General features: G+C 42.7%; 2 protein-coding genes across 2 annotated transcripts in view; one reads left to right on the top strand and one right to left on the bottom strand.

Annotated features, from left to right (window-relative positions):
• Positions 1-2,523: 2,523 nt before the first annotated feature.
• Positions 2,524-11,034, bottom strand: LOC115376320 (trichohyalin). The gene is made up of 4 exons (XM_030075810.1): positions 10,859-11,034; positions 8,969-9,799; positions 5,588-8,063; positions 2,524-5,332 (listed from the first exon to the last, which is right to left on the bottom strand). Exons 1-4 carry the CDS (start codon positions 10,899-10,901, stop codon positions 2,560-2,562), a joined length of 6,123 nt encoding a protein of 2,040 aa, XP_029931670.1. The 5' UTR covers positions 10,902-11,034; the 3' UTR covers positions 2,524-2,559.
• Positions 11,035-14,727: 3,693 nt separating this feature from the next.
• The window catches only part of f13a1b (coagulation factor XIII, A1 polypeptide b), an 18,370-nt gene continuing 17,883 nt past the window's right edge, over positions 14,728-15,214 (top strand). Inside the window, exon 1 of the mRNA XM_030075812.1 lies at positions 14,728-14,855. The gene's annotated coding sequence lies outside the window, so the exon portion shown is untranslated. The remainder of the gene's footprint in view (positions 14,856-15,214) is intronic.

The following is a 15,214-nucleotide window of genomic DNA, read 5'->3' as shown; positions in this document are numbered from 1 at the left end:
ACACACACAAAAGGAGAAGTAAAAGAGAGAGAATCAAACCACTGCTGTGACTCAAATGGAGACTTTCATGCAAAATGAGCTGTCCACCATTAGAAACAAATTGATTCATACTCTTACAAAATAATTGCACACATGCAAGAAAGGCAGTTTCTGGGTTGCAATTAAAGTTGTGAATCATCTCAAGTCCACAAGATAAGACAGAACAATCTGTGAAACACCGCCTTCCAAGTAGCAGTTTTCCCCCAAAATGGATATATTGTGTTTTGTAATGAAACCCGTCAGTTTTTTCCACCGCCGTCCAAATGCACAATCAAAATATGATTTATCATAAACTAACACCAGCCTCGCACCAGACTGCTCTAATAATTATGGTGAGTCAGAAATAAACCCAGAGTATTAAAACCACTTGAATATTAATGGAAGTGTTAAAGCGGAATCACATTTATTTCCTTCCTGGGTCAAGTACAGGAAAGAAAAACACTGTTGGAAAGACCATTATTCAAATGAGAGTGCACAAGCCTTAATAGAAATCAGTCAAACCATTAACTTCTGTTTTAGCACAGCCTAGTAATTTTGTTTCCAACATTTGTGGACATGATTGACTGTGCTGTTCCTGTCTATTAGTTCATGTAAATGTGGCCCCATCAATATTCTCCAAAAAGCCTCATTCAGGACGTAAAAGGCCCCAAATAAAGCAAAATTAGGGTTACCGTGGTGGCTTAATCTGAACTAATGCCAGCTAAAACCAAAATGAGTGCCCAAGAGTGGTTCCATCATTCACTGTTTGCACCAATCAGAGGGACAATATGGATGTGGAGCAAGGATTCACCTTTGACCTTGCAGATACGGCATGTTGTGGTCATCGCTGTTACCTGGGGAGAGTGTGTGTCAGAGCTGTGTGTGTTTATTAGGCTAGATAACATTCTGAATGCGTATCCTGGGAGTCGTAATGTCTTTTTTCATGCATGATACATGATGCATGATTTCGGTCTATTTAATCTTTTGATAATCAGGTCATCCTACTGAGGTGCATAAACAAAAATATACTTAGCGAAAATATAATTAAAACTACATACAAGGGAAGTACAAATTCTCAACACAGCGTAAATCATCGCCTAAATCATTTCAAACCCACCGAGAAAGACCGGGTCTGCGTATTTTAAATCACTGTGCGAAGAATCATGCACTATAAAGTCAATCTGTGTCTGTGATCAATAAACCATGTTGTGTGGTAAACCGAGGGATCTGAAAATCAAAGGGATTTCTGTGTTACTTTTAACAAATTACAACTGAGATTGTGTTGGACACCACTAAAGGAAAATTATTTAAACTTTTTTCATTTCTCCCAAATGCTTCGAAAATAGGCGCTCCCTGCAGAGATGATCAAAGAAGCAGGGATCCATCTTGACACAACACCCTTTCATCTTGCCTCTAAACGCAGCTCATATTGAATGGATAGATTAAAAAACATTGCTGCTACGTTAGATACGGGCCAGCACTCACACTCCATAATTATTAGCCTGCTGATTGCACATGAGTGTTTTTGGATGTTGTATCTGGCTCTGCCGATGATAGAAGTTGTTGTATTTCCCCCCACATTTTCCTGGCTGTCAAAAATTGCATTCTGAGAAAGCCATACTCCTCTCATCAAGAGTCATAATTTACTTGTCAAAGCAGTCCTCTCAGCATGCGGGAGACTCCCCGGGGTTATAATTGCGAGACAGTTTGGTTCTCCTGAAATGCCTCCAGTCAAGATGGAGCATGGGGCCTGCTAGTCAAAGCTTTGTGTGTTCTTCCTTTCAAAATGTCCATGTACAACAGAAAATTGTAAAACATGGTAAAATTTGACTAGCTTCACTACACTTTCACCATCAACTCCTTGTCATGGAAGACTTTCAGCACTGATTGCCTTGGTGTTCAGAAGATAAGCCGTAGAGTGACACAAGGTCCCCATCTTGTGGAGAAAGTTGGAAAGTCACGCCATCAGTGCCAGTCACATCAAAACTCTCAAACAAATGGCACTTGTTTCAGGAATTTTGCAGGTATAAATGCATAAATAACGTATATAAATATGTTAAAACAAGGCAGAATAAGGCAGTTCAGCCCAATAGTATCAAGAAAAGGACACTTGAGTCAAGAAAAGTCCAGAAACAAGTGGGATTATCTCATCCCACTGGCAGATTTTTTCACTTGTTAAAAAAAAAAAGACATAAATACTAAACATGAGACTGAATGACTTTTTATAACAGATTTTCTCCAGTACAGCAGTGGTTCAACTGAAAAATTCAACTTCAGTGTTTATCTGTATTCACTAATCTTTCAAAACTTACACAAATTTCCACTCTTAGCCAAGTAATTCATGTATAAAGAAATCATTCAGTAAACAGGATGGAGGACATCACTTAACTTAATTACAGATGTTCACATGAATTTTAATAGCATCTTATTTAACCATAAATGACAAATTCATACACAGACTATTTTTTTGTACAAAGGTTTTGTCCATGCTGTCTCTTCCCCTTTTAGTCTCATCATGCAGCTCTAAACCAAACATTGCTCTCAGCTGTTTGATGCTGCTATATCCTCTATCTTCTCAAACAGTCCCTCAATCAGAGAGCTGCTTTTTTTGCTGGTCAGTACGTGGTACCTCCCTCCACATTTCTCTACAAGCCCCATTAGGACCCCGTTCCGCAGGATATGCTGCTCGACGCTCTCCCCTAAAGTTTCCCCCCAGGTGAACAGCACCAGGGTCCGCTGCCAGATCTCCTCCCCCAGCAGGCTCATGTGGTCCTCCACCGCTCTCCTGTACTTTGGTGTGCAGGTCAGGAACGCCGGTATAACCAAGAGGAGAGCGTGGGGTCCTGGGTGACAAAGTGGGACGCTATCTAGAATCGACTTCCTCTGCGTCGTGTCTGCTGGATCTGGCCCGTCCCGCCACCTGAGATTCGCTGGTTCCACAACGGCGACACACCGTCCTGCGATCTGACCTCTCCAAGGCCCGGAGGAGCTAGATCCATTTGGGTGTGGCGACTCTCCGCCAAGGACGGTGACTGTTTTTGGGTGGCGGGACGACCAGGTCTCTCCCAGCAACACCACCCTCAATTCTGACCCAGGGGAGCGTTTGTTGTTTGCGACTCTGTGGCCCTGACTTGGAGATAACAAGTTGAAATTGCTGATGACCTTTGCATCCACCACTTCCTCTCCTGCTTTCTTCATGTCCCTCTTCTTCCTCTCTCCCTTCGCTCTCCCTTTCATCCCTTCCTTTTTCTCTGTCGTTTCTACCTCTTTTAGTGTTTCAAGCTGACAGTAATTGCTCCCTGCAGCTGACGACGCTGTTTTTATCCTCTGATCTTCCCTATCTTTTGAGCCTCCGCCTCTGTCCGAGTCTTTTCCTCTTCCCTCTTCCCTCCTTTCCTGCTCGTCCACCAGCCTGACCTCTTGGTACATGACATGGGCATCGTCTCCTTGGCTGTCAATTGCAGCGTCCATATTAAAGAAATTCTTTCCATGGACTGCCAAGTTTGATTTCTGTCCGCCAAAAACATCATCGTCAAGCTCGTTCTGTCCATTACATAGATCTCTATCTGAATGCTCGAGCTCTGTTTTACTATTTCCATGACCAAGCTCGCTTTTTTCTATCCTTTTCTCTCTTTTTTCAAGACACTGCTCCCATTTGCTCAGTTTTTTAAGCGTAACCTTCAAATCCTGCTCTCTGTTCTGAAGTTCTTCCTGTAGCTTTGCCACTTTTTTCCCCATTTCATTTAGCTGCTCCACTTTAGAGTTCATATGCTCATTTTGTGTCTGTAACTCGGCTTTACAACTGAGCAACTCCTTTTCTTCATTTCTTAGGTATTCCTCCTTATCTTCCAATCCTTTTGCCCACTCTTTGAGCTCCTTTACCTTCTTCTGGAGGTCTTGACCATGAGAGGTTAGCTCTTCCTGTTTGTTCTCCAGTGCCCCAAGCCAGTTCTCCAGCTTCCTCTCTTTGTTGCCGATATTCTCTGCCCTGCGGTTCATATCTTGGTCGTATTTTACTTTCTGCTCCTTCTGTTTGATCTCTAGATTCGCTTCCCATTTCTGAAGTTCTTGTTCCTTACTTTCCAGCTTTTCCTCTTTTTTAATCATCTCTTCCTGTTGCGCATCGAGTTCATGCCCTCGTTTGCTCAGTTCCTCTACGCTGCTATTTAGATCCCGTTCCCTTGCTGTGATCTGCCTCTCCCGTTTCAAGAATTCGTCTTCGGTCACCTCCCTCCTCTTACTCAGCTCGTTTTGTCTCTCCACCATCTCCCTCTGATAATGCTCCTTCAACTCGCTCAGCTGCTTCTCATTTTCACCTTCCCTCTCCTTCATCTTTTCCATCTCTCTCCTCAGCTCTTCGTTTGTCTGTTTCAGAGCACTGACCGCCAAATCTCGCTCGTTGAGAATGCTTTGGATTTCAGATTCCTTGGTCCTTATCTGCTCTTCGTAACCACTGAGATGTTTTCTAACCTCTTCCTCTCTAGTATCTGCCGCATTTCTGTGTGATTCAGTCTCCTTCTTGTGCTCCTCACACTTCGTTTTGAGGCTGTTCGCTTCAATTCTCATCTTCTCGTTTTCCTCATTTAGATCCTTGACCGTCCTTTGGCTTTCCTCGTGTTTTTTGGTGATGTCCGAAATCTGTCGCTGGCTTTCTTCCACCACATGCTGCAAACGCTTTAGATCGCTTTCTTTCTCTTTGACAATGGACTCCATGTTCTCATTTATTCGTACAATCTCCCTCTCATGCCCCTGTATCATATCGGTCATCTCCTTTTCCATCCTGCTGTTCAAGTCCTTCAGCTGTGACTTTGTCTGCTCGATCGTTTGCTTTAGATGGACAATCTCTCTCTCGTTGTCTTTGTCTTTCTGCTTCAAGCTATCGATCTCCGTTTCTTTCTCCTGCAGTTTTCCCGCCATCTCAGCGTCTCTTTTCTTCTCTTGCTCTGTGTGACGTTGTTGTATTTCAGTGAGGCTGGACGTTTTGTTTTTATCGTTTTCTTTGAGCTGTTCGATTTCTTGTAAGTGGCTCGCGCACGACCTCTTCACCTCACCTATCTCCATCTCTTTCTGTTCAACCAAACACTGTGCCTGTGCTATTTCTTGTGTTTTCTGATCAATAATTTCTCTCAGTGCCTTGATCTTTTGTTCCGCTTCTTCATCCCTCTTTGTCTGCTCTTCCTTCCATCTTTGTTCCCTGGAGTCGGCTTGTTGTTTTATACTTTCTACCTCAGTTTCTCTGTCTTTGAGGTTTTTCTCCATGTCATTTAAAAGCTGTAGTTTCAACTTTTCCATCTCCGTTTCTCTATCCCTGAGTCTTTCCTCTGTCTCTTTCTCATGACTGATAATCTCTCCCTTCTCCTTTTCTACTCTTTTTAAGTTTTCCACCATTTCCTTTAGATGTTGTTTCATCTCTTCAATTTCTCTTTCTTTTTCTCCTAGTTTTTGCTCCATTTTCTTCTCATAATTTAACAGATCTGTTTTTCTCTCCTCTTCTTTCTTTTGCAGTTTTTCCTTCATTTCTTGTACGAGCCTTTTTGTCTCCTCAATCTCTCTTTCTTTCTCTTCTTGCCTTTGCTCTGCCTCTTTCTTATGATTTAGGATAACCTGTCCCTTCTCTTCTTCTTTCCTCTGCAGGTTTTCATTCATTTCCTTTACACGCTGTTTCATCTCTACAATTTCTCTATCTTTTTCTTCCAGTTTTTGCTCGGTGTTTTTCACGTAATTCAAATGATCCATTTCTTTCATTTGTTTCTGTTGCAGTTTTTCTTGTACCTCTTGCACATGCATTTTCTTCTCTTCAATCTCTCTCTCCTTCTCTCCCAGTCTTTGCGTTATCTCTTCCTTGTGATTAAGGATAGTTTTTCTGTGCTCTTCTTCTTTTCTTTCCAAGTTTTCCTCCATGTCTTTTACGTGGCGCTTCATGTCCTCAATCTCGCTTTCCTTCTCTGCCAGTCTTTGCTCCATCTCTTTCTTGTGATTTGAAATGATCCTTTCCTTGTCTTTTACATTTTCTTGCAGTTGTATCTCCATTTCATTAATGTGCTCTTCTTTTAACTCTTGCAACTGTTTATCTTTCTCTTGCATTTTTTGTGCCACTTCTGTTACCTGTTGTAGATGAAACCTTTCCTTCTCCGTTTCATACTCCTGCATTTTTCCCTCTAATTGGACAGCATGCTTTTGCTTTAACTCTACTATTTCTCCCTCTTTTGCTTGCAATTTTTCCCTGATTTCTTTTTCAGTTTGTTCTGTCAGCTCTTTAATATCTCTTTGGCTTTTTTGCTGAATGTCCCTTATTTCTTCAGCATGCTGTTGTTTGACCCTTTCCATATTTTTGTCCTTTTCTTTGAGCCTTCTATCAGTTTCTTCCAGGTGTTGAATTCTCTTTGCTTCCATCAGTTTTTCTGTTTCGTTCAATTTTCTGGCCATCTCTGCTTCACATCGCAGTTTTATGTCGTCTACTTCTTTGTCTTTCTCTTGCATTTTTATCTGGATTTCTCTCTGATGTTGTGACTTCATCTCCTCTACTTTCTCATTTAGTTTTCTCTCCATATCTTTTTCATGCTGTTTTATGCCCTCAAGAGCTGTCTGCTTTTCCTGTAATGCTTTCTGCATCTCAAGTTTCATTTCTTCCCTTTCTTTCTCCTTTTCCTGTAGTTTTCTCTCCATCTCTGTTATCAGCTGTTGCTCTATCTCTGCTATCTCTTGTTTTGTTTCTTGTGCTTTTTTCTCCTCTTCTCTCTTATGCTGTAAAATGACCTCATCATAGCATCTTTTGGAGTTATTTATTTCTGCTTGTAAAGACTCAACTTCTTCTATCCACTTTGCTTCCTCTTTCTTGTATAGCTCTATCGTTTTTGTCAAATTCTCCACTTCGTTCATCTTCTCTTGTTGCCAGACTGCAATTGCGGCCTCCCTCTGTTGCTCGTTTTCCACACTGGTGCATTCAACATCGATCAGCTTCAGTTGCAGCTCCTCAATCCTTTCTTTCAGCTCGTCAATCTCTGTCTCTTTTAGTTCCAGCTTGCGCAATGCCTCGTCCCTTTCTTGGGTTCTCAGGTGCAGCGCTGCGAGGATTCTGTCGTGGTCGGCGCTGAGATCTTGGATCTCTCTCTCTTTATCCTCTGTCAGCCATCTCATCCTTTCCTCAAGCTCTCCGATTTCATTCTTCCTCTCACCGCCCCTCCTGTCCTCATCTTCATCATCCTCCCTTTCGATGTCCGCTTTCCCGGGTGATTTCACCTTCCTCTTCCTGTCGAAGAACCACCTGATGCTTTTCATCTCTCTCTCCCGCATCTTTTTCAACTCCGTTTCCTGGCGAAGCATCTTGTCTCCGATCTCCTTCAGCCGCTGGTTGAACTTCTCGTTCCTTTGCCAGCTAAGATCCTTAACCTCCTGAACCAGGCTGGAGAAAGCCTCACACCTGTTGGTCGCGGCCATTTTTTCCACCTTTTCCAAGAGCTCTGTCACTTGTGTGGAGCCTCTGCTTCCTCCGTCTCCGCTGCTTATAACGTGATACCTGCCGCTGCATTTCTCCAGCAACAACTGCAGGTCCTTGCCTCCGCTCTGGATGTGCTGCTCAATATCCACCCCTTCTCGAAGTTGATCCCCGTGGGTGAACAACAGGACAGTGTGTCTCCATACACCCTCGCCCAAAAGCTCCAAATGTTCCCTCACAGGCCCCACCCTCACCAGCGTGTCCACCCGCAGAGTCAACAGGAGTGCATGGGGCCCCGGAGGACACAAAGCCGCGCTGGCCTCGATCTCCCTCTTCACCCTCTCTGGTGTGGCACCTGCTACACCCCCCTCCCAGCCCGGGGTGTCCACCACCGTCACCAGTCTCATGGCCACCTCCGCTTGCTGGCGGACACACTCCTCTGTTACCGTCCCTGTTTGGAAGAGGCCTGAGCCCCGTAGGATGGTGTTTCCAGCTGAGCTCTTCCCCGTTTCTCGCTCTCCCAGCAGAATCAGTCTGAGCTCAGGAAGACGCCGAGGAGCCTTTAAGAACGACTGGCGGGTGTTAATCTCTGAGGCCTGAAGACCGTCGCCTGGCAGGACAAAAAGTAGAACTCATGAAATTATTATATTTCAGTCTCAAAAAGTCCTCCAACCTGTATGACTATATAGGTGGTTTGTTCCAAACCTCTAACATGACCCACAGGAGCATCTCTAAAACGACCTAAAGGACCGTTTTGGTTGGGAAAAGGTCATGGTTTAGGTTACAAAGTTTGGTTTTAATTGTTTTAGTTATTATTAGCATTAAACAATCTTCTAGCTATGATGAAACATAGGTGCATATTAGGTACACTGCAAAAACGCAAAATCTTACCAAGATTATTTGTCTTATTTCAAGTCAAAAATGTCTTATTTCTAGTCAAAATATCTCATTACACTTAAAATAAGACATGATCACCTCAGAAATAACTTGTTTTTAGACAATTTTCACTTGTTTCAAGTGAAAATTCACTTGAAACAAGTGAAAATTTGCTTGTTTCATTGGCAAAATTTGCCAGTGGAAAAAGTGAAAATTCACTTGAAATAAGTGAAAATTAGCTAGAAACAAGAAACAAATTTTGCCAATGAAACAAGCAAATTTTCACTTGTTTCAAACAAATTTTCACTTGAAACAAGAGACAATTGTCTAAAAACAAGTTACTTCTGAGGTGATCATGTCTTATTTTAAGTGTAATGAGATATTTTGACTAGAAATAAGACATTTTTGACTTGAGATAAGACAAATAATCTTGGTAAGATTTTGAGTTTTTGCAGTGTAGTAATTCATGTTTTCTCATAAGAACACATTCAACAAGCTCAAATATTCATTGAAATCTATTTGATGTGTTTATGGAGATTTTCATGATATGCTGTCATTCACAATGAGGACATTTAAGTTTTGTAAAAAAAAAAAAAAAAAAAAAAAGTCACTTTAAATTGAAAATGCTGAAGAACTCACTTGTCAGAGCAGCTCTGATCATCCCTCTCTGCACCTGCGCCTCCATCTGCCTCTGCTTCTTCCTCCTCTCCCTCGCTCTCCTCTTCCCGTCCGCCTCCAGCCTCACCAGAACTGTATTATCCATCCCAAAATGTCGGATTCCCTCCTTGTTCCACTCCACCATCTCCTCCACCTTCCTGATAAGTTCTCTCACTTGTGTCCCATCTCCTTTGCTCCTGTTATCCAGGACGTGGTATCTGTTCCCACACGTCTGGAGGAGATTCTGCAGCGCCGGTCCACTGTTCAGGATTCGCTGCTCCATGGACACCAGGCCCAGTTCGTCCCCCCTGGTGAACAGCACCATGGTGTGATCCCAAACTCCCTTCCCTAGTGGCTCCAGGTGCTCCTTTATCTGGCTGGTGAAGTCTGCCGTCACTGAGGCGCAGGATCGCACCACCAGCAGCACGGCGTGGGGTCCGGGAGGGCACAGGGACACGCTGCGCAAAGTTTCTCTCCTCACCCAGTTGGGCGTGCTGTTGAGCGGGTAGTACCACTCCCATCCAGGGGTGTCCACCACGGTTACCCGCCTCCCTGCCACATCTGCTCGCCTTTTCACGCACTCCTCTGTGGGCTTTCCGCTCTCGAACCCGCCTGCTCCTCCCAGAAGAATGGTGTTGCCTGCTGAGCTCTTCCCGGCTCCCTTTCTGCCCAGCAAGACCAGTCTGAGTTCTGGGAGAAGTGGGGAGATGGTGTGTGATGCAGGAGTGTGTCGTGTCTCCATTGTGGCGGCTGGCTGACTCTCATCTGTGAAGACAGGGAGCAGTACTTCCTCAGTGCACCTTACTGAACAAGCTGAATGACACAGAACAGAATTAAAGGTGTTATCAGCCATCTAGTCAGCACTTTTCTTTAAAACTTCATATGGACTGGCCAATGTTAACATTCAACTTAATATTCAGTTTAGTATCAACTAGGCATCTTCCCACCCCTGCTATAATGTATCTGTACTGTCCAATGTTAACCTTGAGCTCCAATTTCCTTTAAGTTTGCTTATAAGTAGCTTCAAAGTTACAGGAAAAAAACATTTTGTCCATTGTACATGTGACAGTGTCACAAATATATTCTGCATCTGCTGGTTGCAACACTTCTCTGAAGCTACATCACACTTATAATGAGTCAAAATATTCAAACCCAACGTGGTATTTTTTTATGGCTGCAACATTAAAAAGAAAATACCCAGATGTCTTGTGCATCGTTTTCTGCATGTTTCCCTGTAACTCATCAGGACATGTTTGGGATCTTTGGGACCTCCACTAGAATTTAAAATAAAGCTTTGTGGGTTTTTGCACAAAGCTCGACTGCATAGCAAAGTCAAACTCACCAACGAGAATGGCAGAGGAGTTGAAGATGTTAATGATCGGCTCAGTATCAGCTTTGTATCAACTAATCCCTAACCCTCACTGATAAGGTCTGCTAATCTGAGTCTATTGATACTAAGTTGAGTTTTTTACATTAGACAGGTTGAAATAAGGATATTTGCACACTTAGTCAGTATGAAAAAAAAAAGAAAATGAAATTGAAATTTGCACTGACTAAGTGTGCAGATATCCTCATTTCTACTCTATTTTCTGATCTTCCAGGACCGTACACAAATATTTATGAAATATTTGTGAAACTGATACAAAAGTTGATACTTTACAACTTTACATTACAATCTTACATTTCCACTTTTGGACTACACTGAGTTGTGTTTTCCTCAAAAGCCAAATTATGAACCGACAAGCACATGCCTTTGCTAATAGAACATACATGCTTGCATTATCTACTTTACACTCAGAAATATAACCTTCAAATTCATAGTAGTAATGTAGGCAAAGTACTGAAGGAGCTGTTCGTATACAGGGAACTCACCACCATTTGTGACTGGATTGCTGTCTTCACTCTTTGTCTCCATCTCATCTCTCTCAGCCCTCTTCCTCTTCTCCTTCCTCTTCCTCTTTTTGGTTCTAGTACATCTATTTCAGGAAGACTTTCCACATCAGTCTTGCACAAGAGCACAAGAAATACGCCATAACCAAATGATTCATATTAAGGATTTAGGTACACTGTGCTGATACAACTCAGATAGAAGTCAGTGTGGAAAACCCACCGTGTCACGTGACGGGTCTGTGGTTTCCAGACGTGCACTCACCGAAGACGACAGGAAGTTAAAGGTTGGCATCCGTGTCTACACAGATGAACATTCACACGCTTGCAAAGCACAGACAAGGATGTATGCATGAACGCAACACATAGCACCAAGGATTTATCCATACACACACACACACACACATATAGTTGTATATGCATGCTGAGACACCAATAGGCCCTAATCAGCTGCTTGATGGTGAGAGGTGTGCTGTGAAAGCTGCAGAGCTCCTCACACAGTAAATTAGGTGGTAAGGTGGGTGTTTCCTTTTCTCAGCAGCTAAAAGATACAGGCCAACCCTAGCCTTGTGGTCACAAGTTCCTGCTTCAAATTACACATTGTCTTTGTGCTTAAAAGAGGATGTGACAGTAGTAGGCAAACTGAATAACGATTAACTTTAGTGCACCGTCCAAAGGCTTGCAGCACCGACTGTAAGGTAATGCACTATAGCCTACAACTGAGCAACTTTATTAGCCCTTTGAAAGAAATACAAATTTGTGGTTAAATTAGGCTATAATCTGTGGAGGTTAAAGCAAAAGTGGGCTTTGTAGTGTGGGGTTGTACACATACCTGGGTGTCACGTGAGTCCACGTGGTGGTAATATCCTCATTAGTTCGTCAGTGCTCCCCCGTGTTGTATTAGCACCTCTCCATTCACTGGCACACAACAGCACAGCCAAACACTTTTAGCTATCAACACACAAGACCAAAAGGGATTATACTCACATAAACAACAACATGCTCCTTTTTTGTATGTGCAATTACACTTATTTGATTTGAGAAAGCATCAGGTCATGGCACGAGGTCACGCTGTGGAAGTTTCCTGCAGATTCCACCTGCCGGATCTACTTTCCAGTTCAAATAGGAAAATAACAACAAAATGTGTCGTTGAGTTTCCTTAAGAAATGGGTACCAGGACTTGTTGTTTTCAATATTCACATTATCCATTTTGTTTGCATTCATTTATGCAGTGAAAGGGTTATTTTAGGAGCTGTTTTGAGAGACACAAATATAGTGTTGTGGATTAGCAGCCGAGGTGAGCATGCACATTTCACCACCATGTGGACTCCGGACTATGGTACCTTGTATGAGTTTGAAACCCCTAACACAATCCACAACAAACAACCTATGTGGTCGTATGGATCGGGGGACTTGTCCTGTGCATATGGACTTTATTTAGTGCCTCTTTATTTAGAGCTATATGTGCATTGCCTTAATTATGTAGCAATTTTGTAAGATTGTAAGAGAGACACAACAGTGAGAAATCAGTTTTGAGTCTAGTGCTCAGTTGGTTAAAATGTATATGAATTCGATGGTTATTAAAACTCTCATCTGCACACCTCCCAAGTTGCCTGTAAACTTTTAATGATTCTCGTTTGTTATCCATCATGGCCTAAACTGGAGTGAAGTGTGGAGTCATAACTCAATCACTGCCTCGTGCAGCCAGCGCCCTTTCAACACGGCAGCGGTCCGAACTACCCAGTGTCCCTGGCTGCATACATGGTACAACATGTCCTGATGCCCAGTCCAGTCAGTACCATGACGGAAAACACACACACACACACACACACACACACACATTAGTTCACATCCTTTATGATTCAGCCTTTCCTCAGCAGCAGTCATGGTTAATAAAAACAAACCTGTGTTTATGGAAAGGACTGGATCGGTCGTATTGATTTGGCGCCATTAACCCGAACAGACTTGTTTTGTAGTCTATTTAATGTTCGCTGAATGTAACCACGATGGGTGACATTTACATGTGAGCTGGCTTTTGTAAATGTCAGATGAATTACTGTTTATTGCTGCAATACCTCCCTCCAAGTACGGGGCTTTGCAGTGTAAGTCCAGCGGTGTGTAAAAGACACCATATCATCAACAAACCCACGTTCCAGCCATCAAAAATTCCACTATCCACACTCGAGCTGTTTTTCTGCTTAATGTAATGTAGAAATTTGCTTTGGCGTTTGCTGATTGGTTTGGCCGTGGCACTGACTGGCTCATCAAGAAGATAAGTGGTAGTGCTGGATATAAGAAATAGTGACACACACACACAGTGGTCCCTTTGTGATTTTATTTAGCAGCGGTGCTTGGGGGGGGTATTTTTAGTTTCCATTTTCCCTTTTGGTCCTGGTTTTGGTTGTTGTGAGGGTCGCAGTGCCAATAAAGTTCCTCTTTGGATACATTACAAGAACATCACCCATTTTAAACACTGGCAGTGCATGTGTTTTTGTTGTAGAGGGAAATTCGGCTTAATTAAACTGTTATTTTACTGTCATGTTTTCTCTATCAGCGCTGGTGATTATATTTCTGTAGTTGTGGACTATTGAAGGCCAGTTTCATGGCCATGATCAGGCCATGATCATAACCATGTCGCAAAATATTAGTCAATATAGCCATTTATTACGTCTTAACACTTACTATGGTGTCTTCAAGCAGCTCAGCCAGAGATGCTCATATCTGCATTTCTTTTAGTGAAGTGGATCATACATTATGTAGGCACCAATGCATATTTTGTAGTATGTTAAAATGCTATGCTAATAGGCAGGCGATGTTGTTAGTGACTACAATGTTATGTTTTATATATTAAAGACTGATGGGACAAGCCATATGTAAAGAAATGCAAATATATGGAACATCATTGGCTGAAGTGCTTGATAACGTAATGACCCGGGGCAAAGTGCCACTTTAACACATATTTTTATTCCATGTTAAGAGGCAATAAAATGACTGTGTTGACATGTATTTTGGCCTTCCATTGCAGACAGCTGTGCGATTGAATAAATGCATAGGAAATATGCACATGCATTATTCATGGGCTGTTATTTGTGGTGCAGAGTTAACAACACACTGACTCCGTTCAGCTCTGAACAAAGACCCTGATGACATCTTATATGCATTCTCATCTTGGGCTTAATCTCAGAGCCACTCCCTATCATGTTTGTATTACCGTTCCATCTGAGAAATTACGTTAAGTACGGTGGATGTGAAATTGAATGAGCCGCAATGAGGAAATGGCAATTTCATGTGCACTTGCACACACTGGAGAGAGCAGGAGCAGCATCACTGGAAAAATGAATATGGAAAGTAAAATTCATTAATGAAACTTAATAGTAGAGCAGTAGTAGTAGTGGTAGTATTAGTCATGGTTGTAGTAATAATTGAGCCATGGGTAGAACTCCATTTTGGAAATTCTTTTATTGCTAAAACACAGGGACATACATTTTGCAATAGGTGAGTCAACTGAGGATCTCCTCACGCTCTCTTCGGTTTTTCTGCCGAAATAAAGATAATTGCCCTCAGTGCATCCACTCTGCATGCATATCAGACTCTCTCACCTCTGCCAGCTGCTGAGCACAACATCAGTGTGAGAATCAGCAGATGACGAGTGACTTTGTCTGCTTGGCCCCGTTACACTGTTGGCTCGACAGACATGATAGATTCCACATCCTGTTCCCAAGTTGGCTTGACCAGCTACACCCAGGAGACCGCTGTTCCCTGCAAAGGTCTTACTCACACACACATGCACACGCACGCACACACACACACACACACACACACACACACACACACACACACACACACAGGGATAGCTCCTCTCAACCCCTGTATATAAGCAGAAGCAGAGGAGTTGCAATCGGAGCAGCAGCAGACGGTGTGAGACTCAGACGCTGAGGACCAACTCCGACCAGCAGCAGCTTCTCTTCTGTCTAACCCTGAGGTGCGTGCGCTCTGCTTTTAAAGCTACCCCAGCGTTTTCAAGTATCTCTTAGATATGACGATGGCTTTGCTCTGCTGTTGTTGTGCACGCTCTAAAGCGGTTTCTGCAACAAAACCACATGAAGAACTTTTTCTTTTTATAAGACACAGATGTGAACATGCCAATACATTTGTTGATAAATACAAATCATTTGAAAAGTTTTGCTGTTGTTGTACACCTCCTTCACAAGTTTTTGTAAGTTTTAATGGGCACATATAGCTAACTGTGCATTTTCTTTCTTGCTTTCTTTTTTTTTTTATACCTAGATGTAAAGATGCAAATGCATTTCTTGGTACTCCTAAAAGTTATTTGACTGTGCA

This window comes from Myripristis murdjan, chromosome 18 (genome assembly GCF_902150065.1).
Source record: "Myripristis murdjan chromosome 18, fMyrMur1.1, whole genome shotgun sequence".
Lineage (NCBI taxonomy): Eukaryota > Metazoa > Chordata > Actinopteri > Holocentriformes > Holocentridae > Myripristis > Myripristis murdjan.
The sequence above is the reverse complement of the archived record's forward strand: the minus strand, read 5'-3'. Positions and strand labels throughout refer to the sequence as shown.

Coding starts and splice junctions, on each gene's coding strand:
- LOC115376320 (XM_030075810.1), bottom strand. CDS start 10,901: ATGGAGACAAAGAGTGAAGACAGCAATCCAGTCACAAATGGTG. Junction 9,800..10,858: donor CAATCCAGTCACAAATGGTG/GTGAGTTCCCTG, acceptor TGTGTCATTCAG/CTTGTTCAGTAAGGTGCACT. Junction 5,333..5,587: donor AAGAAAGAGGCAGAGCAAAG/GCAAGAAGAGAA, acceptor GACAGAGGAAAG/ACTCAGGGATAGAGAAACGG.